Below are 27,491 nucleotides of genomic sequence, written 5' to 3' on the forward strand. Positions count from 1 at the left end.
ACTTGTCAACTACRGGGACAAATAAGCAGAAATAAAACACAGCAAGAGGCAAAGGTTTGATTACCAGAAGACAGTCCCTGCAAACCAAACATAACATTTTAAAATTATGATTAAAATACTTTTTTTCCCAAAATAGGACTCAACTAGGCTTCACACGTTGGGTAAAGAATCCAGTGCTGACCATTCTATATCTCTCGTCTGTCCCTCTCCCTCAGTGATTTTTCTTCATATTTGGTCAAGGAAAGAGACGCTAAAAACAACCTCTTTGCAGAGGGTGGAAAAAAGCCTGRTCTTCTCTCTGGAACCTCTTACACTTACTGCATAAGAGGCAGCAATACCAAACTAAATTATTTTTAATACTCCATCTACATAGAGTCTTCTTGCGGCAATTATTTCCGACAGATTTAATACAACTTTAAACAAAATTGGAACAGTATAAGCACACTAACAAACTGCCAATCTAAAAGAAGCTCTGTAGAGATGACAGCATTAAAATGTAACCAGGAGTTTTCACAGCAACAGCTGTCTAACGATGCCCTGTAGCGAAAAGGTTTTGCTTCTAAAAACCCATTTTGTTTGTTCTACTTCAGCGCTCTCCCAGGTCTCACTTGGATAGTTGCAAATGGAAGAAGCATAAAAAGAAAAAAAACCCTTATGAATACAGAGCACTGAAGTATTAAAAAGGATTAGAAAACTAGCACATACAAAGTATGCAATAAATATGATGAAGGGAAGAGGCCTTTCTGAAAGTTATACTATTTAAACTGTATGAGCATGCTCAGAGAGAGATAGAGAGACTAGATGTATAATCCTCATAAACTCAAAGATTGAAGCATATCATGTGGTTATGGATTTTAGTGTATGGATAGCACTATAACGTGAACAACTTTCTAACATAGGCATGAGAATTTACTAGTCACAACTCACAACCACTTCCCTATCCTCTTTCTTGTGATCAAAAAATTTCAATATTAACTAGCCATCAACCTACTGCTCTTTCTGACTGTAGATCTCTGGATGGTACTATAATAAAAATATTAATCATAATGCACAATCTTCCCTRCCTCTAATAGTACTTTCCCTCTCTTGACTTCTGTTACTTAGAGCACTAGGTTTRCATAATAACAGGAATTAAAGGCCAGATCATCTGCACCTCCAAACCAGTCCGGCTAAATCAAAGACAAATAAGCTACTCTCACAGCTGCTTCTCCTAACTTGAATTTCACCTTTTCACAACTTCACTACTTACAGGATTGTGTGCTTCTAAAATCTGAACACATTCCAATTTTGACAGTGTTTTTGAAACAGTCAGTTGTTCGAAGAGCAAAGCCTGTACACTTATGATAGCTCTATACAGCTCCAACATTTTGGACTTTTTAACAGTCTTTTGAAATTGTAAAGAAGCAATATACTCTCSAAGTTTATTCTCTAGATCACGCAGTTGACTCTCTTTCTCAAGCAGCAACTCGTACTTAACCTAAAAAACAATGAAATACAAAAGATTAACAGAAAACACACATGATTTTACTACTTTGTAATTAACAAACTGGATTAAAAAAGCAGAGAAATCAATGTTGTTATCTTATAATGAAATATATTATTTTTAAAATAGATTATATATKACTTCTTACACAAACATTTTTAATAGCAACTTCCAAGCTTTTATTTAAATGATCATAAAATACTACACTTAGGTAGCATAGTAAGATATTTCAATAGGATCTGGCTTTATTTTAGAGTAGTCATAACTGTAATATTAAAGCTCACAGTAAAATAACTTTCTAATATAATAAGAAGTAAAAATTAATAATATAAATAAATACAYGTCTAGCTACATGATTGGTTAAAGGGTAAGACAAGGCATCCTTTTGTTTAGCAAAGAATGATACAAAATCTAAGGTAAAGACTGTATTTAGCTTCAAATCAGAAAGTGTCAAATGATACCAAGATGAGGTTTAACCTATTATTCTTTAAACAAATAACAAAAAATCTCTTACATAAAAATGGTAAACTAAATCAGAGTCCACTGGTAATGGATTTCAAACAGGTTTAAAACTGGATTAAACTGATTTCAAACAAGATTAAATCAAAATGGTTTAACTTAATAACTATGTTTCTGCCACAGATCTGAAGGGACCTATAAAGTAGTTATGTGCACGTGAAAGGTAATCAATATTTGACAGTATATTCCTTACGAGAATTTTTTTTAAAAACAAAATTCAGATGTCCTAGGCATACCCAAGGCTCCTTTGATTACACCACTTGAGCACATCGCATGTCCCCTGCAACACCCTCAGCRGAGGGTTGCAGGATTCAGAAGCACAAACCAATGACTGACAGTCTGACTGACAAGCTCTCTCCACCATACACTGCTATTCGCAGGCACTGGTGCTCCAACTGGGGCTGCTTTCTTGCGGGACACCACAGATGGTGGTTAGATGCAGTTGTCCTCTCATCCATCCTGAGACGCTTCCGCTTGAGCTTGTCACTCCAAGTTTTCTTTATGGGGGGGGGGAGCACATTTGTTACCCCCAAAACTACCTGCTTGTTTGCACTGATGCGGCTATCTAGGTTAGATGTTGAAGCACACTGCATCAACCACACTGCACATCTACATTTGGTTAGCTGAAACATGAATGACAGTAAATAATTATCATCTTGATTTTAGTCCCCCTTTTTGTGTTTCAGAGGAAGAGAGAGCACTCATACTCCATTACCTAGTGTTTACAAAAATCGCTACACTATGTATTGCATTTTGAACAAGCACAGAAATATGCCATCTATGACACTGCTGGGTATTGGAACATGGTTTTTTTCCTCATTCATCTCCAAACTGTATTCTCGTCTTGAGAAATGTCAATTTCTCAAGATTGGATTTCCAGTCCAGTCACRCAAAAACTAATTTTTCAGAAATCAGTATTTTCCAAGATACTCATTATTTTATCAGAAATGTCCAAACAACTACTGCCTGTGCCACAATGCAAGAATCATGGCCATCAGAGGAGGAAACTCAAGAACCTTTAAGTGTGTTTCAATTCAGCATACTATCACCATGGTACCTGCAAGCAGCTTGTGCTTCTGCTCCTTCTTTGCTTCCATGCTGTGAAACTGCCCCCCCAAAACTGCCTCCCAAAAGTCCACTTGTAGTGTAGGGAACTCCCTGAGGTGCTGGGGTTTGGTYGAGTCCTGACAGGTCCTCCCATCTGCCCTGGCAGCGGCACCCACAGGGCTTCAGAAGGCCCTAGAGAGGTGAGGGCATCCCCATCTCGAGCATTTGTTGCCTTGTATCTCTATGGCTCTGATGAGTTATATGTTTACAGGAAAAGAACTATAAACTTGATGCCCAGCAAGTGTCAACTAAAATGAAGAATGAAGAACGAAGATGAAGTGAAACCATTAGATACTGCACTACTACCCACTGGCAGAAAAACTAATTTTGCCCCTYATAATCTCAAATAAACAAAGCTGATGTACATTCAGGACACTAAAACTCAATTACCTTCCTATTCATTCTAATCAGCATTATATATTATAGATTACATTCATGATTAGCTTTGAAGAATCACTTATAAAGACTTCCAATAACTTCTTAGATCCCTACATGATAAACGTGGAATATAATGCCTGAGAAGTTTCGCTCAAGACTTTATTGCTAAGACAGCTGCCAAGAGAGACTGCATATCATCCGAGCTTTATTATCCAATAGATAAAGTTAAATTAAAAATTCAATTTGCAACCAAATATGTTTATTGACCAGGTCTTGTGTGATTTAATAGAGACTCTGGAGAATATCATCTGGAACACAAGAGAAGGAAGTTATCTACAAGAAATATTTCCTACTAACATGAAGGAAGGCAAATAAAACACAAAAGTAAGAAATCTTCCTACAGATACTAAGTCAAGGCAAGACTCATCTTCTAGATATTGTTACCAAATCTCCATCTTTAAGAGATGATATCCATCAYTGATGTTACTGTTATTCTAAAGAATTGATCTCAAATAATAAGTAGATGTATGACTTCCTATTTAATAAGCAAGCATATGGCTTATCAGTAAAACATGGGATATTTGAGTTAGGAGGGGAATTCAGCTCACAAATCAGACTGGAAATATGGTACCTAAAATGCTAAAAACTAAGCTGTTGGTTTGGAACATTGGAGGTAGAGATCTTCAGTGAGAAGGAAGGAGATGACTAGAATTTGAATTTTATGGAAAAAGAGCTGAGCTGCCTCTCTGTATTCGTATGAAAAAAATTGATGACTTGTACCTTGGACTACATCCAGAAGTATCTATTGCTTGCTTCTGCGTTGCAGTTCGCAGTGAGAAAGATTTAGTAATAATACTAAAATATTCAAATCTAACATTCTTTGCAGGAAAGTGAGAAATCTGTTAAGATGAATTTGAGGCCTTTTGTTCTCTGTGCAATGCTTTTCAATGAAATGCTAGTAACTTTAGCATTTCCCTTCTAACCTCCCAATCCAATGGTTCATGAGCATTTAACAGCCTATACTGTACCCYAGTAGCACTCATAGGAAATCAAATAAAGATAAAAACTTCTGTATAGCATTCTGCAAATCACAACTTTGATTTTGGTTACATAAGATAGCCATTTCCATCTTGACTCAGGCTTTTCCTTTCTTTCTTTCTTTTTTTTTTTTTTTTTTAATCTTATCAAAGCAAACTTTTTTAAAAATCCAAAATGTTATTTCAATTTATTCTTATAAACCAACGACATAAGACAAAGGCTTGGAGGTAAAACTATTCCTCATCTCTGTGACAAGGCAAATATTTAAAAATCTTCCTTAAAAAGCTAGTGCATCTTCTTAAATGAGACTCAAGTTTTGTTTTGGAAGCCATGTTGAATTAATTTTTATACTGCTGGTCTTGGTTATACTCTCATTRTGACACAGGACGAGGTTCTCAATAGCGATTAGCAATTTTCAGAGTTATGTTATCTGATTACCCAAWTTTTTAAGGTCTCAGTTCTCAAATTTCCATGGATTCTAAGCGTCAAATAACCACTTAGATTTTTCTAACAGCCAGTCTCTACCAAGGTGTGCAGGGAGTCRCAACACTACACCAGACATCACTTTAAGGGACAACTCATGTTCAAAAAGGTACCAGGCTGGTCACCTAATGCCACCTTACAAAATTTGTACAACATGGAGCTTTGAGTTTACTTAAAAGCAGGAAAATGAAGATGATAGAGAAGATAAGAATAAGCAAGATCTCAATCTCATCACAACAGATGATTTACATTACAATAGCATCAAGTGGTCCTATTCAAGGATTAGGGGGAAAGAAGTCCAAAAGCATCTCTTTGACTAACAGGACATAGCTCCATTTTCAAAAGAACTAAAGCCCTAGAGTCTTTGTCCCTAAAACATTCTCTGTTCCACATATTAGGGCAGCTTCTCAACTAATATGAATCATTACAACTTCACTAGCTTGAATGAGTTATGACAACATGCATAAATTTTGGATTTGGCTCTCTTTTCTTCCAGCTTTTATCTACATGCCTACGATACTGCCTGTCAGAATACATATATTTTCACAGTACCTTATAAAGGGGAAAAATATGTTTGAAGCATGATTCGTTTTGTAGGATACAAAATCAGCAAATAACATCTGAAGGCTGCTTTTGTGATTAGGAACAGGATGTACTATAAACCTTTAGAGATGCAGATAAAACAATACACAGAAACRTTATGACAAATGTGTGCACACAACTGAACTTAAAGTTTGCCCCTTTCTTCACAGGATGCTCAGTTTCAGACACAATGATTTTGAATGAATTCTACATATATGAATTCTGAGGATGGATGATTGAATAATGAATAGAGATGAATGAGCAAATGAGTGATCACCTTCATTAGAAGTTTGAATCTATTAAGATGAACAATAAATAAGAATGGAAATGGAGTTTGACAACTCATGTTCACTCTAAGGAGACACAAGAAAGTATACTTAATTGCAGCTCAATTCTAAGGCAAAAGAGAGGACATTAACGGCAAAAATATTTGAAGTGCTTGACAAAGGAAGTACCAGGTAGTTTTAAATTGTATGTCCAGCACATTCCATGAATCATAAGATTTACGGTCCAAATTGCAAAAATGGCTACCACTTGCATATTACTAAGGACAAAGCCATATTTTAGGCACATTCATATAAGTAGGAATTATATTCAGCTTTATCATTCAGTGTCTATCCAACATAATACAGCAAATTAACTGCCCTTAACCAAAGAAAATGTTGCTTTGCTTAGACTAGTACGACTATTCATCACCATAGATTTTTCTTTGAGTTTCCTTCTTCCTCTTGTCAGCTCCCAAATCACAGCTCTACAAACAAAGATATGTTTGCGAAAAAGTGGTGCTTATGAATTGTCCTGACTTCAGTGTGACATACAAGCTGATGCCTGTAGAAGCTGGATCAAATACTTATTATAAACTGGCTGCTCTTGAAGCTTTCTATCATTCCAAATAGAAGACCGAAATACTGTTTGACATCATATTATTCAGTATAATATTACTATAGTATCAAACTGCTTTGCTGATGACATCAACTCTTGCACGTTCGACCTTTTGCTGCTGATTCCACTTGAAGCATCTAAATTAAATAACAAATTTCAATTTTTTAAATACTCTATGAAGTCCATTGCTTGAAAGCATTAACTTCTAAATTCCTTATTTAGTTCATACTATCCACCTACAAATGTTGTTTCAGTTCTAAATATCACAAATAAAGGAAATGATCTGAAAAGGTACTTGATTACCTACAACTTCAAAGTTATTTCTCATGCAAGTCTATTATTATTATTCCTCACAATGACCCAAATGGAGTCAAGAGACTAAACAAAGTCAATATTTTGACTACTGTCTTCCTTCTGAGATAAGTAACTGCTGCTTCAGAAAAGGAAGTGCACACGTCAGCTCAAAACAGCTAAGAAACACAGAGTAGATTCAGTCTACTTTAAGGTTTTTCCCAGTTGAGATCAATGATGCTCTCAAGCATTTTCAGACTACACTGGAAACCTTTTTCTATGGCCTCCCAGCTCAATATATCCTTTCCATGAGTTTTTATTTTCTGTTATGTCTGTTTTATGGTATAATAGAACACCATATCCCAGTGCTGCTTTTATAAACATTAGCTGGTTAACCATTTCAGAGCCATTCAGTAGTGAGTATGAGGTATCAGACTGTAAAAGGCAAGAAAAGGAAACTCTACTTCCATGATAAACGTAATGTTTACTGCAGTACTTCCGGTGTCCTAGTATTAATGTGAAAACTAATGATTTTCCTTAGCAAGAGTTAGGTTTCTTATTGGTGAAAGCCCAAAACATTTGGCTTTTCATAACTAATATGCAGCCATACAACTAAAATAAAAAGGAGTATTTAAAAGACCTCCACAGTGTGCTAGGTGGCATATATAAAATCGAATAAATGGAATAAAATGTGGCTTAGAGAAGCTAACTTCCCAAATTTAAAACAAGATTCTAACACAAATCTAAGTCAAGATTCACACTGAACAAGTGTGCAGTATTTTTTATAACATAAGAGCTGAGCGATACCAAGTGGCACTTCCAAGTACAAAAAGCGTAAACTTTAGAAGTCATAGCATGAGGTGTTGAAGCCAAAAGTATAACTGRCCCCAGAGAAGGGGTTAAAGGCATTTCTGGACAAGAGTTATTGCGGAGAGTGGCAGAATACACTTGCCTAGGCATCTGTCTTCACTTTCAGAGACTGCAGGCTGGATTAGAGGAACCTTTGCTTTAACAATCTGCGATGTGTTAATCTCACATTAATGTAATAAAAAATAAAAGCATGACAACCCAGTATTTTTGATTCTTCAGGATACACAGGAAAAATATGAAACAAACCTTTTCTTTTGGTCCAAAAGAATTCAAGTACAAAATTTAGTGCTGTGATCATTTGGGAATCTATTTTTTCAATCTGCCAATGAAACTTGTTCATGCTGTATAGTTGTTATAACTAAGAACTAGCTGTTGTCCAATACAGGTACCACTGAAACACTCCTCTGATGTATGAAAGAAAGATTATCCATATTTTACAAATAAGAAAGCGAAGCAGAAACAGGTTAAAGAACACAAACAAGTTCTCATGGAAAAATCTGTTAGCAGAGAAATTAAAAGCCTCCAAAATCCCAGGTTAGCACTGGCCCCATCCTTTCCTTGAGAAGGAACTTTAGGCTGGAGCTGTGAGTCTTTAAAGATGGTTATCAGAATAAAAACTCCATTTCAATGACCTCTGTATAAATATATTACTCCTCTGCCCATAAGTCTTATAATCTAAGCATCTATTTCTGGGTTTTCAGTACATTAGAAAAGGTCCAAGAGCTAAATCCTGCTCAACTGAAGCAAACAGTAAAGCAACCGCCACGTATTTTGAAAGCTCTACTAAGAAAAGCATAGGACATATGGGAGTCTTCAAAAATGCATATAGCAAGCCCAGAACCATCAGAGGAAAGAGACATGAAATCAGTTCTGTAAYTAAATTGTAAAATTTAAAGCAGAGTCAATAATTATCAACTTTTAAATAGAACTTCTCGACAAATGCAGGCAAGGTTACAGAGCGATCTATAATACTGCTCCACCTTCTGTATATGGATCTTCCATTGATAAGAAACTGGCATCTTTTAATTATTAAAAATCTAGGTACTGACCTCAGAACAGAAAAAAATTGCTTTTACCTTATTCATATTTTCTTCTTTCACTGAGTTTTCATAAATGACAATTTTTTCCTCTAGAGATTTCTTCAGAATATCTATCTTATTTCTATTTCTGGATCCTACTTTTTTCATTTTGGAATGCTGCTGTAAGAAGATAAGCACAACACTGAGTATTTGTAAAAGGCAGATGGAGGAGCTAACATTAATATTATTACTTACTATTGTTTGTGGGCAGATCCACCAACTAATGAAACACTTGGCAAGGATGACTCTCACTGAGAAAATATTCCCTGAGATGAATGTACTAGCTATTCATTCAGAAGACTGCTTTCAGATATTCAAAGACAAAGACATTCCAACTTTCAAACAAAGTTGGAAAAWATTTTGTAATTTCTTTCAAGTAGAATGATATATTCATCATTTCCATAAAAACTGCTAGCACATAATTTATTTTAAACAAGCTTAGCAGTGATAATAAGCAAAGATTTTAACAGATACTTTCTCTCCTCAGCACTGTTTAAAATGAACAAAGAATATTAATTTAAGAACGACATTGTTTTCAAGACACAGTATAAGAATCACAAATGAATCATGATAGTATTAAGGGGCACYGTTCCATGTAATCAAATTATTCTTGACCTTTATATTCTTTAACAGAATATCAACTAAGTATAATGTGCTCTTGGGGAAAATGATAACATCTGTTCAACTACAGGGCTTTGCAAAGTCATTTTCTGTCTTAAGTACTTTAGAAATTACTAAGGTTTTGAACTAGGCTAATACAAAGTACAATTAACCCAAGTTACTTTACACATTTAGAAAACATAACTGAACCAAATCAAAACAGGTAAAAACTGTTCTATTATGATGCTATCCCAACAATTCATACAGAAGAACAATTTTCTTCCTTCTGTTTAAGAACTGAAGGTAATTTATGAATCCACAGGTTTTACATTTCACTGAAGAATTAAACACTATTCACATAATTGTAAAAATAAAAATAAAAATAAAAATAAAGCCAGAAAGGTGAACTGCTAGATTTGATAGAATTCTTGTTTGAAAAGTCTCTTTGAGCAAGTATGCCTGATCTTTTGTTTATTTAGGCTTTAGAAACAAATAAATAAACAAAAATACGCCACTCTATATGCCTTGTTCTTTTGGAAAGAATAATAGTAATTCATGCCCAAACTATTGCGAAGAAGGGTCAGGTATTAGGAATTTTTCTTTTCTAAACAGACAAGAGAGCATACGGCATTCCCCCTAAAACACACACAAATGTCTCCTTACTTTATGAAGTCTCACACATAAATTATTTCAACTTACTAATGTGCAGGGGCAATCAGAGAAATCTGTTTGCRATGGACAGGATCAAACTTTTCCCTTAGGAGGGCACCAGTGCTAAGACCTCTCAGGGGGCTCTCAGCAGAGACACAGCCCCTTTGGGACACCTGTTTGCTTCYTTATACCTACACCTTCACCCTGGGAAAGCTGCAGGACACCAAGCAACAAAAATATGCAACAGTGTGTGAAGAAAACATGTTTATTCACCACTGCCCAGACTGCACATTCAAGGTCCACAGATCCACACTGACACCGCTATCACGCCTAGGTAAGCGGCCATGGACCTGCGCCTGGAGATAAGGCCAAAACCCTGCAGACACCTTCACGGAAGGGTGGCACGTTCCCACACTGATCCCACCTGTTTGCTGGGCATTGCTAAACGCTGGTCCACTTTCAGCAGCTCTGCTTCCCTCCATGCCGACTCGAAAGCCTGGAGCAAAGTTCTTGCTCTTATTTTGGGCAGAGCCAAACTATCATCCATTTGGGAAAAGCAGCAGTGGAACTCCTGCCTTATTTTAAGCAATTCCTCTTCGGATAATGAAAGGGGTAAACTTAGCAGTTGCCTGTTAAAAAAACCAAGAAAAATGTACTGTTTTGTGATTCAGACAAATTTATATGAAACAAAAAAGACACACACAAAAATATTGTACATGACAATGATCATCCTTTCCTGTCTTATTCATTCATCAGATAAACAACTGAATCCTGTATGGAAATATTTAACAGATTCAGTATGTCCTTGAGGATGCCTTCTATTTTATATACAGAAACTCCTGTCCTGTAAAACTGCATGGTCAAGAAGAAATAGATTATAAATAAATAAATTAATTRAAAATCTTAACATTTCAAGTATAATCAATGAACACACAGATACCGCCTATGCACAGAACCCCTCCACCATTTCAGACACCACACAAACCCGGAATGCCAGGGCTCAAATCAACGAAAGAGCTTCCCTTAAAGCCTCCCTGTGCTGCTTTCCCGCACTACTTAACAGCCACCGCTGAATATATTTCCTGTAAAAATATAAGGTGCTTCTTCATTATAAACCCCTGCGTGTTGTCTACCCCATCACCAGGTTCAGAGGTTTGAGTGCAGCCTGTGTAATAAAGCTTCCAGTAGCCTCAACAACATGGGTTATATTTTAGCAGCGGTTTGAATCACCCCAAAACTCTTGCTTGGTATAAGCAATTCACCTTCCAGTTGTGCCTAACCTTAGACTACCTTCCATCTACCATCTCATGACWGAAATATTTCTTTAAGAGTATTTCATAAAAATAGCCTAATTTTCCTYCAGATTTTTTTTTCACAATCTCCCCAAAAGGTCTTTGCATTTAAAGAATGAACAGTATATTGAATAAAGAATAGTTTTCCTTTAAAAAGCATATGCTGCTGTACCTTGCATTTAGAATGATGTTTTCATTCAATACATCACAGTCCTACAGAACTTCATCTTTTCATTAGAGTGCTTCCAGTTCTAAAGATTCTTCTTTTGGTTTACTTATTCAGCAATGTAAACTTAGCTCTTAAATCAAAACTTTAATAAAGTTTCTTTCTCTAACAACTCATTTAAGGCAGTATTACCCAAACATGCATTTTCTGTATACTTACYGCTTCACGTGCTTAGACTTTTATTAGAAAAAAATCCATAGTATAAAAAAAGACTGCAAGTCATGGTTTTGTCATATCCATATTTAAAAAGGTCCTTAAGCATCAATGTTTTTCGTGGTGATTCTGGATCAATTCATAGCGTCTTCAATGAGCAACAAAARTGCAACACTATCATTCAAAATAATTCTTTGTGAAAAATAGACACAGCAGATAAGAGTGAAAAGACTAAAAGCTGGCATCTGTGATCGAAATATCAAAACTGACAGACAGCGGAGATGATGACAGGTTTTAAGAGGCTTTTTTACAGAACTGTTGTACCAATGTACTCTTTATATGTATTTTCCAGTATTTTACCAGAAAAAAATAAGCAGCTTATTGTTGCTGTAAATAAAGATAGTATCTAAGAAATAGGCAGCAATGCAGACTGGAACACAGTTATCACGGGATCATAAGTTAGAAATAGGAAAGACCCGTTGGGTCATATAACCTGATGTGTAGAATTGTTCTCAGCAATATATTCAGAGATAATAAGAAAAGTCAGAAGATACATCTTACAGAAAAATATTTAAAATGTTGAATAAAATACTTAATGAAATTAGAACCAAAAGGGAGGCGGGGGGTATTTTTATGCAGTCTTATACTGTGCAGCTGGTAAACTTGTAAGGATGATCTCTTGATAAAACTGCCCAAACAAAAAACTGTTTCTCTTTAACTATGAGGTATGAAGGAGAAACCTTAACTAACATTTTTTCCCTCTTTTATTTTTCATACCTGCTATATTTGCTCCAAAGGCAAACTGCCTAACATGGGATTGCCTGTTTCAGTTACATCTCCTAAAGYTGCAATTTTGATAGCAGCCTATATTCTCATGCTCCCGTGTTTCTTACAATATCTCTTATCAAATAAACATTACATAGGAAATRCAGTGCTGGTGTTTTGCTACACAGGTAGCACAACAGCTAGAACAAGAAAGCTAAGAAAATGATGACAACCTGTGCAAACCTCTCAAGGATCTTGTTATCCAACCTGTGCAGCACCATGCATGCAGACTCTCATCTGCAGTCATGGTCCTGCCCCATGTAGGGTCTCTGAGCAGTGGCAAATCTTCCTCCCCACCTCGCACAGGTCACATCACAGCAGGCAGCAAAGGTCCAAAGGTGCAGCCAGAGACAGCAAACCGTTCTGCAACATCTCTGACACTGCGTGCCAGGACTCCTCGCTAGCCTGAGACCCTCAGTGCCAGGGCACGTTGCCAGTCAGACAAATCGGCCAAGTCTGATAACTGGAGCCCAAGAACTGGAAAGGTATGCTATCATGTCATAAATTTACGAAGTATAGTAAATTTATGGAAGTACAGTTGGAGAACATAAAATGAGCATTTGATGAGTAAAGTTTGACTTGGGGCTCAAAAGAATTAGGCTTGATCTACTAAATGACTTTTCTGAAGTACTGGATCTCCGAGAACGGATTGAGAATAAAAATGGAAGATATGCAAGTGAGACCTGACGCACAGTGAACACAAGTATTAAGATACCATTCCACTCTCAGTTTTGAGAGCACAGTTTCCTGGAAATGCCACTGATGCATTAGTAGTGTCAGACCCCCCCCCCTGCAGGGGCTGAATATTTGTGAAAAATCCATTCCAAAGTATACAGCAGAGAACTGATCATTAAGAATTTTATCCRGACAGGTGTTAAAACTCCTAGCAGATCTCTACTTACAGCCTAACTAAGAAAAGGGAATGGAGAGATACTTACATGAATACTAACTGCTCCCAATTCCTTAATTTTTTTTGTTCTGAAAGACTCTTTTCCAGTTCTTGGCTTAGTTTTTGCATGGTGAGGGGAAGCAATTCTTCAATGGCCATGCTCTTCTCATGTTCTTCTCTTTCTAACTGCTCACGTTTAACAGCGATCTCCTTTTTATGCTCCTCCACAACTTCTAGCAGGTACATCTTCAACACATTGAGCTTTATCAGTTCTTGCACAAATACTCCATACTGAATACGTTTAAGCTCCTCAATGGTTTTCTCCATTAGTCTAAAGGTAAGCTCTTTGAGCTCTTCACTGGCTTCATTATCAAGTTTCTCAATAAGTTCTTCAACTTCAACAGCATGATCACTCAGAAGATTTTTCCAGTGGCTGATGTAATGACTGACCTCCYGAGTTGTTTTGAAGGTGTCTCCTAGCGACAGCTGCTCCTTTCCATGTTCTTTCTGCTGATTCATTTGCCAAAGAAAGAAGCAAGGTAAAAGGAACCTCTCTCAAATTCCAGCTTTTTAAATATGTATCTTCTAGCAAAAAAATTTTTTGAATTTTTGTTTTTCAATGTTCAGAGACTTACTTAGCACTCAACGTGATAGTTTTCTGTGTATCTAGTAGGCTCTTTTAATTCAGATTATTATTAGATAGAAGGGCTAAACAATGTATGATCTTGTGGTCTGACTTAATCCCAAATGTCTGAAATGCAAAAATCTGGCAGGATTCTACAAGAGAATGTGGGTCAAAAAATACCAACGTAGGGAAAAAAAAAGAAGTTGTTTGGATATTTTCTTTCTTACAGCATACAGCAATTTCTCTGAAAGCTACATCAAAACARCCTATACACAGAATAAAGGCATGAATGAAACCTGATCTTTCAGCATTTAAGAGTTTCCCATTTAAGAGCAGTCAGGAAATACTGAAATACATATCCTGCTAAAGGTAAAATTAATCTCACCTAACTTTAATCTCCAAAAAACATTAATCCAAGGTTGGGATTTTTTGTTTGTTTTTTGTTTTTTAACATTTAGGCAGTCAACAGAGAAAGAAAGGGACCTTTGGATAACAATTCTCTCCTGGTTATGTTGGATCACCTGCAATTCATCTCCCATTATCAGACAGTCGCTATTTGGAGCTCTTACAGTTAGCTTTGAATTTTATACAGCTGAAGTTAGGAGGGATGAATGCTACCTAAACCAACCACAGGTGCAGCATCTTTTAAACTTTTTACCWTGTAATTACTATACAGGAATTTTAACTGTGCTGTGAAAGTCATTTAAGTCACATGCAGAAGGGAAAACTGTAGAAAGGACAACTGCCACGAATCTGTGATGGACAGATCTGGCACAGATCTCCCTTAATGAGGGAGAGCCTCAACCAGTCTTTTGCCCTTACATSAGAGGTGCTAGTCAGAATCTCCTTGAAGAGCAAACTTTAACATACTTTAAGTATAGGGGTGTCACAATTTTCTCCAGTCTTATGACATTCTTGCAGGTTTTTCTAAGAGAATAGTGACTAATCACATCTAATTAAGACAATATGTTGTAGTACACAGCTAAAAGCAATGGACACTTATTTTCATATGTGCTCTGGGCAATGTTAAACACCATCATATAAAAACTACACTTTATCTTTCAACTCATCCAGTTTTTGCTTCATAAGCACCCCATGACAATAAATATGCTGAAAATAATTACCTTTTGCAATATTTCTCGCCTTCGCTTGATAATGAGTTTCTGATGAAGCTTTTGCTTTTCTTGTTTTAAATCATGATCAAATTTCTGTTTAACAGAATTAATTTCGRCCTGAGCTTGGTCCAGCAGCATTCCCAAATGATTTTCAGACAGATGACCTGCCCTGTAATAAGAGAGTTTAAAATCTGTTACCCTAAATTCTTAAGAACAAGAGGATATTTGAGCCAATTAGTACCATAATAAGGCTCAACTAAGTAGCCACATAGAATGATCTTTGTTCCTCTTGCAGTAATACCCATGGAGACTCAAACAAGCAGTTCATTAACAGAAGGATAATCTTAATCTCCGAGAGGAGTCCAGAATTTAGGCTGCTTGCAAGGTAGAGTGAAGATGTATAAAGTATGGGATGAAGGAAGGAAGAGAAGGCAAATGCAAAACCAAGTATTTATCAGTTAGTAATGCATACAATACTCAAATGAAACATTTTAAACTTTTTTTTTTTAACTCCCTCTCATCATTAGCAATGATTCTCTCTTTTAAGGCGAWAATTTAATCAAATAAAAACACTTAATAATGATTTAAAGATAAAAACCAATCACATCCATGAAGAGATTTACATTCATATTTCCAATATTTAAACCATCAGAAAAATTACACAAACTAATAGAGAAATAATCTGACAGAGCAAATTCTCATTTTTAAGCAGTTTCATACTGAAGTTTAAGACCACAGTCTATCTCCAGTTGCTATAGCACTCAACTTCAAAGAGTAAGCAAGATCCCAATCACATCTGTGACAGATAAAAAAAAAAAATCTCCCTCTCCACGAACTTGAACTGAAATTACCAGCTCTCTATTTACAAAATTCAAAAACTACCCGCTACTCTATTTACAACAGAAATTCCCCAAATCTTTCTTGGACAACAGAAGAATAAAAGAATACATTAATTCAGTCAGACCAGGCTGTTAGGTATTTGCAAGTTACAACTTCTAACATTAAACTCAGTAGACTTCCAAAACGTGGAACTGAAAAGGTCAAAATGGAATTTTGGACAGAAAGTACCAATTTCTAACCTCAATCTGGAAGTTGTCCAAATGCTTTCTAAAATATTTTTCTGCTTTTCAGAAAAAATGAACATACARTCAAATGAACTGAAATCAAATTAATTTTGCAAAATATCTGAAAAATCAAGACCTATTAATGTGTTGGGCTTCCATGTCCCCATTCCAACAGGATAACTGGCAAAACTYGTAAGTGAGACAGAGGGCTAAATGTCGTAATCTGTTATCCTTCGCCAAAAAGGACAGAGTYGCATTCTGAGAAATTTTCTTAGGATTTGTTGATATTTGTCACACCTTTGTTCAAAGCAAAATCCTTAAAATACAAGCTGAAAGAAATAAAACAGAAAAAGCAGCCATCACATTGTTGCTGTGATGGACAGCTTCCATACTTCATGTCTCTCCATCTACTGTTCAAGCAACCACAGGCATCTGAGCAAGCCATGAAGCATCATTTCCCCTCTATGCACATGYACTGGAAAGAAACTCAGATTTGCTTTATCACACATTTGCACCAACCAGAGAGCTTCCTTTTACAGAGCTCTTTCAAGGTCTATCCATCCTATTTTTTTTTTTAATTTTCTGTAGGGAAGCACCTTGAGAGCAATCCACCAAGCATCACTCTGTCCTTCTGCTCAAGCATTTTTTGCCATGAAAGCAAGCCACGATAAACTTCAGTGGTACATCCAAAAAACCAATAATAGATTCAATAACATTAATTTTCCATTCCATGTTTGGTAACTTTAAGTCTGGGACTCCTTTTGTTCAAATTCAAGGCTAAATATTAGTCTATCAAGGGTAGATTTATTAGGGTAAGGAAGTGAAGGGAGATAATAACCAACATATTACTTTCAATGCATTCAGCCTATCTTTTATTGGGGAAAATAAACCCAGGCTCACTGCATCCAATTAAAACCCCTGTCTAGAGCAGTGAAAAGGGGATGCAATAGGAAAAGATGGATGTGCTGGAACCATGCAGTAAGTGAAATATTTAGGAAAACCCATACAACACACAAGTGACTGGAAGATGATATAAACACCAACCTATACCTAGGATAAAGAAAAGTCCACATTATTTTAGTTTCAAGTTGTTGATTTATTTGGGCATCTAACATGCCCACAGCTCAAACTGTAAGTGATGTAGTACTGTAAGACCCATCTCTCTATTTAGAAAACCATATAACAAAAATAATGGGTGAAATCCTAGCCCCACAGAAGTCTATAGGAGTTTGTACAGTGATTTACGTTTAGGAGCATTAAGTTAATACCTTGAAGGTTCAGTTACGTCACGAGACCTGCATTTCTGGCTTTTCCACATTTCTGCATTTATGGTGTAAAAACAACTACTCTATTAGAATTAAAAGATACCCTGTTCCCAAAGGACTATGAACTGAAATACAAAATAAAAGGAGAGATGAGGAGAAGAGTGAAACAGTACAGACTGAATGACAAACTGCATGGTCTCAGCATACTAGACATCTAATTGCCAAAAAAAATGTGCAGGTTTCAGTTTAATGCCTTTGAACAAGGAGAACGTTGAAGTAACGATAAAGTAACAATAAGATCCTCCCAAATGCTGTGGGCCTCATGGAAAATACAAGGTGAAATAGGTGGCCAACAGCAGCTGGTATTGTAGGTCAATTAGATTTCTCTGCAATGACTTAACTTCTCTGTAAYGAACAAAAGTTGACAAGTTTAGGAGAAAATGGGCAGTGAAGGACACAGGTAAGCAAAAGCGTTTGATACAGGAGAGACAGCTCCCTAAGGATAAAAAATGAGGGTGTGAAGTGGTTTAGGAAAAAGAGGGCTGGACCTTAGCAAAGCAAGAATGCTTTGGGAAGGCTACAGAAGGGAGGGGAAGGAGTTGTCATTGAAACATAAGGCAGACACAAAGTAGAAAAGTTGCACCAATCTGGACGTGTGGTGAGGCTGAATCATAAGAGAGATGAATATAGAGATTGTCTGCAAGATGACACTCACATTACCGCACCTCAGATACTTCAGGATTTAACTCTGCTGAACTAGCATCTTGCAAATATAATCTTGCAGAAATAATTCAAGGTTACTAATTACATACARAGGTGATACGATGAGAAGATGTTGTAAGAGATTATTAGAAAACATTATATTGATGCAGTACTACCAGCAGTGTTAGCTTAAAAATACCTGCTCCCTGAAAGGTCCAGCAAGAATGTTCAAAAAACTACCTTGATTATAAAAGGTACACATAAATGCAGAATATTCAGAGTAATACTGAGAGACCAATAAAATATGTTTTGCTTTGATCTTTTATGTCAAAGATGATCAACTGCCTACTTTAAAAACACAGCTCAAAAGAAACACTTGAGATCTTATAAAAATTGAAATTTCAAGAGAGATTTATAAAGGATGTTGAGTTCTTTACATGTAATGAATTAGTAGAACTGGATCAAGTTTTTAAGAAGCCAAAAAAAGGAAGGAAACTTGGTGTGAAAGAGCAGATGCTGGCAGCAGAATAACACAAGGCGCTAGAGCTGCCCTAACTCCAGAATGCCAAGAATCCCACTGCTTCTGCAGGTCCCCAGGACCCATCAGCATTACTAGACCAACRCTTGGATAAATACTGCCTGAAGTGCTGCCTTTCTGCCCATTTATTCACCATGATTTTCTTTAAGGAAAAAGATAAACAGCCTAGCTATAGACACCTAGAAAACTATCATTATGGGTTATATTTTTAGACTTGTTTTCCTGCATTTTGGCACTGCAGACTGGATTCGATTTCCAAAAGGCACYGAGTATCCACAGCCAGCTCTGACAAATGGGACCTTTTATTTAAATGCTGTCTTCAGAAAGCCCAGCTTGAAAACTCTGGCTGCTCTATCTCATTTAAAATGTTCACTACCACCCAAGAACTGTTTTGCTTTGGTTTTAATTTCATAACCAAGAAGCTCCTTATACCTGACATCACAGAATCTTTTCTAAGTTAATTTGAAATTTCCTTCCTACCTGATATATTTTAAAAATCCTAYTACGCTGCATTTCTGAAAGTCCTCTGCCCACATTATATATGTGCTGGTTTACGTGCTCCTGAGTCTTTTTATTTGTGGAATATCTAATCCACACTTTTTCTCATTATCAAACATTATCAAAACTAGAAACATTTGACTAAGAAAGATCTGCATCTCTATTTACATGAGCAAATTCAATGCTAGATTGAAAAAAATCAACAGATTATGGACAGAATAGGATCAGACTTCTCTTACTGCTCAAATTTGAAGGATCCAACCTGTAAATATTCCCTAAATAATTTTATAATAAAAAATTGAAATTCAAGCCCACCTATTATATGTTACAACTTCCTCTAGGTTTAGACTTGGATACTTCAGTTTACAAAAGTATACAAAAATACCCAGCTTTTCAGGTAGTCAGTTTTTAAGGCAGAGGGAAATTCCYTTGGATGCAGCCATGATTTGACTGTGGAGGAGAAAGAGGAAAGGGTATTTCACAGTCTCGYGTTTGCTCTGCATTGTGCTGCAGTGGCTGGGAAAGGGAGTTAGGGGAGGTTTCCCTTAGTTTTACTCCTTACTAAATCTGCCTGTACATTTCTTTGCAGCTTTGAGTGTGAGAACTAGGTCTACTCCCACAAAGTCAGGTGTGATCTCTCTTGCACTAACTTCTCTTCAGCTATGGCTGCTTTTCCTTTGTCCACTAAATACTATAGCTACTGCGGACTCAGAAAAGTCTGAGAGGGGAGTGTTAGAGGATTTACTTTTTGATATTGGTAATGATGTTTGCAGGGATTTCTTTGCTGTTTTGTGGGGGTGGGGGTTGTTTTTTTGTGTGTTTTTTTTGGTTTTAGTACAAGTAACTAACTTACTATAATACACCTTTTGGGATGAGATGCAYAAGATCTTGGATTTCTAATACTTGAACTTCTCTCTCTATTCTGTGGTTGATCTGATCTGCAATGATCAACATTAAACAACAAATTCAAGCTATTTTTTCAGCTTGAGAAATCTCAGTTGTTCACTGCTATGATYTGTAGCAATGGATGCACACAGATGAGGGTCTGATAAGAGTCCTTCATGAAGGATTTTCACATAACCACATCTGCGAAAACATCTCAGAATATTTCTTATAATCTAATTCAAAAAAGGTATGAACTGATGGAAGGAAACTCCTAGTGGAAGTTTTTTTTAATTGCATTGCATCTTCTATGCCGAAAGAGTTATTTTTGTCTTTGAGTCACTCCGCTGCAGACTTTAGCAACATATGCAAGGCAGAGCAGGCATGCTGGAAGACTCAATCTGTGATCCATAGATCTTGAGACTAAAGTTAGGGGATGATTCCAATAAGGAAGAGGCAAATAAGATAAYCAGGAAGAGCACGCAAAGGTTACACAAATCAGGCAGGTTAGTTTATCATGTCAAGAGATACAACTGATACACTCTTTGGTAGATCTTATTAGGCYTTCTGTTTTGTTAAATTATATTACTTTTAATTTAAGCCAACATCATGAAAAGAAAAAGAAAACAGGCAAAGACTGCATATTGATACAGTGCTATCTCTCACTGTTGCCAGTGATTGGTACTAATATAAATGTCTAAAATATATAAAYAAACATATAAGCCCAAGAACAACACTAACAGTAGTAACTTGCTTTCCTGACCAGCAATATATTCTGCTCTCCTGGCAGGCTCCTCAATAATTTCTCCGTGTGCCAGAGTAGGAGATGCCACAGTCCTCTGGGTGCCAGCATTGAGTTCTCTCTCAGAGCTCCAAATCGTCACCTCAATCTCCAGTAAGTCACCACTTCTCTCTCTCTCTCCCTTGTCTATGAGCACTTCTACAAGCATCCCCCCATGGACTATTCAAATTAGCCTGTATCCTGTAAGATTTCCCAAATTAGTTAAATGAATGTTTAACAACAGTCCATTTCCAGGTCCACTTTTTACTTCATTGAACTTTTGCTTTTAAATATTCWCTGCAACAGGTGTCTTCTCTGCTAGTCAAGATCCTCCCCAGTCACATTATTTACAAACTTAGTCAACTGTGGATATAGCTWCTTTAGAAAGTGTTTTGCATTCCAGCTCAAGACTGTACATCCAGCTCCTCACAAACATGTTCAATTGCAAGTGAATCTAAATCACCTTTCCTGCTAAGACCAGACATTCATGTATAAAGAACCCTGATGCATGACCTTCACTGGTATGTATTCCTACTGACTTTGTAAAACTTTTCACGTGACTATTTACCTGAGGAATTGATGTATAAAGATATTTGGACTGTTAGATGAAGGTGGTTCACACTGAAGTCAGAATTAATAACATATCTATACATGTTCCCAGTAATTCACCTACACACTGTACAAAGCGAGCACACACACAAAGCACATATGCTCAGATACTAAGTAATATAGCAATCATTAGAAAATATTCTATCAGAATTAATATTAAAAATAACAGATACATTTTACACACTATTCCTGCTAGGTAACATAGACAAAAAGACTTTTGAAGATGACTCTGTTGTCATCCAGGTAACACTGCTGTGCAATATAGCTGCCAGGAACAGTTGAGATACTTGCCTTTCCATCTTATTAATGAGACTTGGTATCTGGCTTGCTGCTGCATTTATAAGAGCAGAGGCTTGAGAATCCCATAACTGTACCTTACTTATAAGGCATTCTCTGTAAGCAAATCTTCCATTCAGATGACACTTCTTACTGGCTTGCAAAAAATCCATTAGATCTTCAATGTCTCCCTACAGGAAAGAATATGAACAAAAATATCTAATTAGATGCAATGTTAAATTCAACAATCACCTATGAGTAGCAGTTAGACCAAATTTGTACATTAATAGGGCAAAGTTAAACAGATCTTACAAATGAAAAACAATGCGCTTATATCAATTTAAATCTAAYGATCATGTCAAATTAGTACTGTTATTTCAATGAAACACAACAATATTTTCAGGTTTTGGCATGAGTACTTAGCCCTCAGTGTAATGCAGACTCTCCTAACTAATTAGACCACCTGTGCATAAGTATATCCCAGTTTCAGGCTCTGCCAGGAGGATTTTAAGGTATTTTAGGAAATGTTGAGCTGAGTCTGACTTCTAGGTGATCTGCTAAAAGGTAGAATTTTTTAGTTTCAAGTTAGGCGTTTTCCTACTGAGTGTTTCGGGATAGTATACACCTAAAAAAGCAGGTAAGCAAGCCAGGAGCTTCCAAACACATGGCAACAGTGGGGAATGGGAAGGGTTGAGATACCTAAGAAGTTGGTCTGGTAGAGAACGGAGATGGACTCAGGATGGTCAGTGGCAGACACTCTGCTAGAGGCAGGTGACTAAGACAAAGTCAGCTACTCAGGTGGCCAATGTCTAGGCAGCTGAAATATCCTCAGCRTTTTTTTCACACATGCCCTATCTTTCCCTGTGTACTCAGCAGTCTTTTGCACAAGCATATGCTGCACCTACATCCGTTAAAGAGCCACACGGGGCTCTTTGACACTGAGATTTGATAGTGAATCTGACTTTAGGAGTGGGCCCTGCAAAAGAAAGTTCTGACAYCTACTTTCCAAACATTGCTCTGTAACCTCCAGGATTTCAACTTGTTACCCTTTTGACATATGACAACAACATAAAAAAGAGCAATAATCACATGCTTTTCTTTAAGAAGCAGCCAGAATAACAATCCCCAAAATTTCTGAAATCTAGAACACTAGCTTCCAACACACACTGAATAAAAACTCCTTCTAGGAAACAACACAAACTACTGTGTTGCAAGAGGCTTAAAATGTAACCAGAAACAAAACTGAAGTCCTGATCATACTCTTCCTCAGCATTTCCCACCATGTAAGCTGCAGATACTCAACCCCTTAAAATACAAAGCAATAGCACTTTGCATGTATCAAAATTTCAGTAATCTACAGATTTGGACTGCAGGTTCAGTATATCTTCTGAAGCGTGGAAAACTAGTTGATGCCCAGCATGTTTTGAAAATGTCTGTGTGTTGCTCCTATCTCTTTACACGGCCTAAATTACTTTTGAAAATGGCACTTTGGTATCCCTACAGTATGCTGAGGTCCCCGTTAACACSAGCCATAGCAGATCTGGAACCAGAAATTTGCTGCATGAGTTATCATAGAACAGTAAGGTTGGAAGGGACCTCTGGAGATCAYCTAGTCCAACCCTCAGCATAGCCCATATGGGGATTGAACCCGCGACCTTGGCATTAGCAGCACCACACTCTAACCAACTGAGCTAAACCTGCCCCCATGAGCACAGATCTGCTCTTTGAACACACTGTGGGATGGGCTCCYGAGCAGAGCTGCACCAACAGAGCTTCCAGGAGCTAGGATAGCCTCTGCAGAGCTCCAAGGTGTACAGGCATACCAAAATATTCACACCAAAATTGGGAATTTCTAAATCACAGTCTCCCTTTRCAAGCTGTAGATATTGTTTTAGACTTACTTCTGCTGCAGGATGCAATTGATCTCTTACTCTCATCTTCTCTGAGCAAAGATAAGYTTTTAGCACTTGGGTGCTTTGCAAGTATTATTCGTGAACATGAAAGGCAGCATCAAGTACATAATGCCATGGCAAAAACATTTAACTCTTATCATTGTAGAAGAAATTGGTACAAGTGCATTAATACACTGTTGTTTAGATGTCTAAATGTGCACAACGATGACGTTATACTTTTCTGTATTATTTCTATGAAAATCAGTTAGAAAAGGGATAAAACAGGGATAATATCTTTTAGGCCTGTGAGTGCAGACATTTTCCRAAACATTTCCTAAAAGCTGCTGTGGATTTGTACTCTGTCATTAAGTTAGGAATGGAATTATTATGCTATTACCTGTATTTTAGAGTAATCTTGCACTAGTATTTTAGCTGCTTCTAACCTCAGTTCTCCCTTGAAAATGGCATTTGTTATTTGTGTAAAAAAGATGTTATGCAGCTCCTTTCTCCTGGAAATAGCCAGTTGTCTATAAGCCTTCGCAAAATATTCCTCCTGCTTTACCAGAAGAAACCTTTTCAAGTGGTCCTGCTCCAGTCTGTGAAGTCTATCCAGAAGACTTCTGTATTCTACCGCTGGCTGCAGAGATGAGAGAAATTAATAAATCTGAAGTGATTCTCAGTATTCAACATACTTTAAAATTTCATTGTTTCTAGCTCATATATATTCCATGCATACTCTGATTACTGTCATTTAAGATTTGAATGAACTCTAATGCTAAGTCAATGTACATTTTCATGTTTTTCATAAGTTCATAATGAAGAGGGCTGTACAACATTCAATCTGTAATCCAAATAACATTTCCAAGGCATAATGAAAGCTTTTAGAATTGAGGAAGCAGTCTTTAAGATAAATTGTACAAAACTGCTTGAGATTCAACACAAACTGACTATATACAAAATGTATTTCTTAGGCTTCATCAATTCTGAAATCTTATTAAAACTGAACATAGTTATATAAATCAGGGTAATGAAATAGCAATAGCATACATTTTTAAACAATATAAATCAGAAAAATCTATTACACTCCAAATCTTTAAAAGTTCTTTACACCAGCATGAACTACTTTATCTATTGATTCCTACAAATTAATCCAAGAGCATCAGGTTAGAGTTACAACAACGAAACAGAATTAAATGGCAATTAATTTAAAAGCTTCTTTGCAAGAAATACTTTCTCATAGTTCTCCAACAAGACTTAAATATTCATAGTTTTAATCTCAGATGGTATAAACTCATTTTAAAATCAAAACATACATGACCTACAGAGCAAAGAAAGTTTCTTATGCCAGCAGAGCCACCTAACAGTAGTTATGTTGATCTTGTTCTAAATTTCATGCTGTTTATCTATGGAGAATTGTCCTCTGCACTGAAAACTGCCTGCATCACCCCTCATTCCCACGGAGGCACACCGCAGGCAAAACATAATTAATCAAAAAGGTAGAGATATACAGTCTGCTTTCGGCATTGTTTTCTGGACAGCAAATAACCACAACAACGTCAGTGTCAGAACTCACCACCTGTGAAATTAAATATATACTCCATCTCTTGGAGAAGGAGGCAACACCTGAGAAGGCGAGGGCTGTGCTGCTGTAACACTAATTAATGTATTTCCCAGCAAAGTGTGAGCACTACACCAGGAGAGCTCTGCGCAGCTGGTACAGCAGCATCACCACTTACCACCAGAGCACAAGAGGCAACCAAATATCAACATGAAATAAAAATTACATCAATACATTGTCTTCCTCTTACGCTACCATAAGAGACCATGTAGGATTAATATAAACACTACATTTTTTTCTTTATTTAATTAGATCATCATTATTACTCTTCTGTAAGAGAAGCAATGTATTTATCATATGAATGCATGGTAAATTTGGCATTTAAGTTCTGCTCTGCCACCACAAATGGGCAATTTTGTTGCTCATCATTATTAGCTTCAGAGAATGACTTACAAGGGCACTGCTTGATCACACCAGACCAAAACCATCTTTCTTGGCATTGAATAAATCCATTTTGATAAAAAAGTGGTTAGGAGGCAGAGCTGCAGCGGTGAAGCATTTGAGTACTTACTCAACCTCCTGTACTGCTCTTCAACAATAATGTTGACAAATGTGCCCAAAGAAGAGCAAGAAGAGTATAAAATGACCTAGGAGGAGACAGGCACACAATTCAGCTTAGGAATCCTTAAAAACCACCAAGGAGTAGTTTAATTAAAATGCAAGTGATAGATTGAAAGAAAAATGCACACATTTGCCATTGTCAGGACTTACAGTCACTTTCAGGACTGCCTGAATTCCCCCCAGTTATTGCTAGAAAATAGTTTTGGATATTAAGAGCCTCTGTTAAGATGGAGGGGGAGAGGGGACAGAAATTTTCACAACAACACAACTCGCAGATATCCCTTTAGCAGCAGCTATAATTTGGGTTTTTTTAAAAAAAGTCAATCATTAACTTCAAGTAAATAATTTTCCTTGTCTCCTTTTCTGCAAACAKTAAACCACAGACTCATGAAGAGGGAAAAAAAAAAGAAAAAAGAAAAAAGAAAAGAAATGCTCTTAGCAAGGGCAGCCCCTAAGTCCCACATCAGAGTTCAAATGAGAAATCATTCATGTTTGCTTGAGGAAATATGCCTCAGCCAGCAACATAGGCCAGAAACAAAATATACACCTTTCTCTTCTCTGAAACAGAAGGAATCAAAAACACTTTAGTTTGAGATTTTCAGAAGCACTAAATTGCAATTAATTCTTCTCCTATCAGAATTTGGTCAATACTGAACATTTCTGAAAACTACTTTCCCGAGTTTTACTCTCAGATACAACTAAAGAGTAGGCTAGATGGAGGAACCTACCCTCCTTTCTTTCTTATTTCCAGGCTACCTTGCTTCTCCTTTCACCTTCAGCTCCTTCATGACTTTGGAGTACTTCAGGTGATTTCTCTAACCTGTCCTTTTCACCCAGGTTCCAGGGAAGTTAAAAAATCATTTTTCATAGATTCCAGTGATTTTTTGCTTTACTCTCCCCTCCCTCCCTACTGCCTCTGATTTTCTAGCACCTCTAGCTCAGGATGTTCCTAACCAATGGATATTTGAATGTTCCCTGCTGGCACAATTTAAAATTCATCTGGAAAYCTCAAAGAACTTCAGCTGACTCACATAACCTTGTAGTCTCAATTTTCTCCACAAAATAGTTTGATAAATCCATTCTTCCAGAYAACCTCAGCATACTATAGTATCTTTGATAGCACATACCCTCAGCAAAGTAATTACTCAAAGCTGTTATCCTGAATTGTCATAAAAGTCCTAAGCAATTACAGGTATACTGTTTGCAAACAGTAAGCAATCAGGTTGTTTTGGTTTTTGGTTTTTTACAGAAGGCTAAAAACTTCAATAATGTCTATAAACAGCATACATAAACATGCTGGCTAAGGAAATATACTCCCGCAATGAATTACTTTGTCCTTATAACCCAAATGAAATGGACAGCTGGAACCTCGACAGTGTCACATTCAATATCTATGTATCACATTTGCATTGCAGGAGCAATGCCTCACCAGTAAATAATGAACCGTAATACTTACTCCCACCAAGCCATCCTCCTAATCTGAATTATTAGATTAGACAAGCATGAAACAATAATTTCGAGACTTCTACATCAACAAGTTTACAGAGGTGAAATATGCAAAGYCTAAAAGAACATGAAAAATCAACCTGTTTTATCATAAAAATTCGATATTCTTGAAAAATGACATGGACAAATGGAGCATGATTTTGTAGAGGGGAGGCTGGACTGGTAGTCAGATGACCCAGACTCCACTTCCAGCTAGTGACCACCCAGGAAA

General features: G+C 36.8%; 1 protein-coding gene across 3 annotated transcripts in view; it reads right to left on the reverse strand.

The window, feature by feature from the left end:
- Positions 1-27,491, reverse strand: part of EVC2 (EvC ciliary complex subunit 2) — an 83,117-nt gene that overhangs the window by 16,307 nt on the left and 39,319 nt on the right. The window contains exons 10-16 of one of the 3 annotated variants that reach the window (XM_085309581.1): positions 23,993-24,232; positions 21,719-21,894; positions 15,098-15,257; positions 13,398-13,855; positions 10,388-10,592; positions 8,710-8,832; positions 1,250-1,477 (exon numbers count right to left, since the gene is read on the reverse strand). In XM_085309581.1, the coding sequence (XP_085165707.1) occupies positions 1,250-1,477; positions 8,710-8,832; positions 10,388-10,592; positions 13,398-13,855; positions 15,098-15,257; positions 21,719-21,894; positions 23,993-24,232 (1,590 nt within the window). Of the gene's footprint in view, positions 1-1,249; positions 1,478-8,709; positions 8,833-10,387; positions 10,593-13,397; positions 13,859-15,097; positions 15,258-21,718; positions 21,895-23,992; positions 24,233-27,491 lie in introns of all 3 variants that reach the window. The other 2 variants (XM_085309582.1, XM_085309579.1) reach the window with 2 other exon arrangements.

The sequence above is a fragment of the Rhea americana genome, unplaced genomic scaffold (genome assembly GCF_003343005.1).
Source record: "Rhea americana isolate MKP2758 unplaced genomic scaffold, rheAme1 scaffold_30, whole genome shotgun sequence".
NCBI classification, from domain to species: domain Eukaryota; kingdom Metazoa; phylum Chordata; class Aves; order Rheiformes; family Rheidae; genus Rhea; species Rhea americana.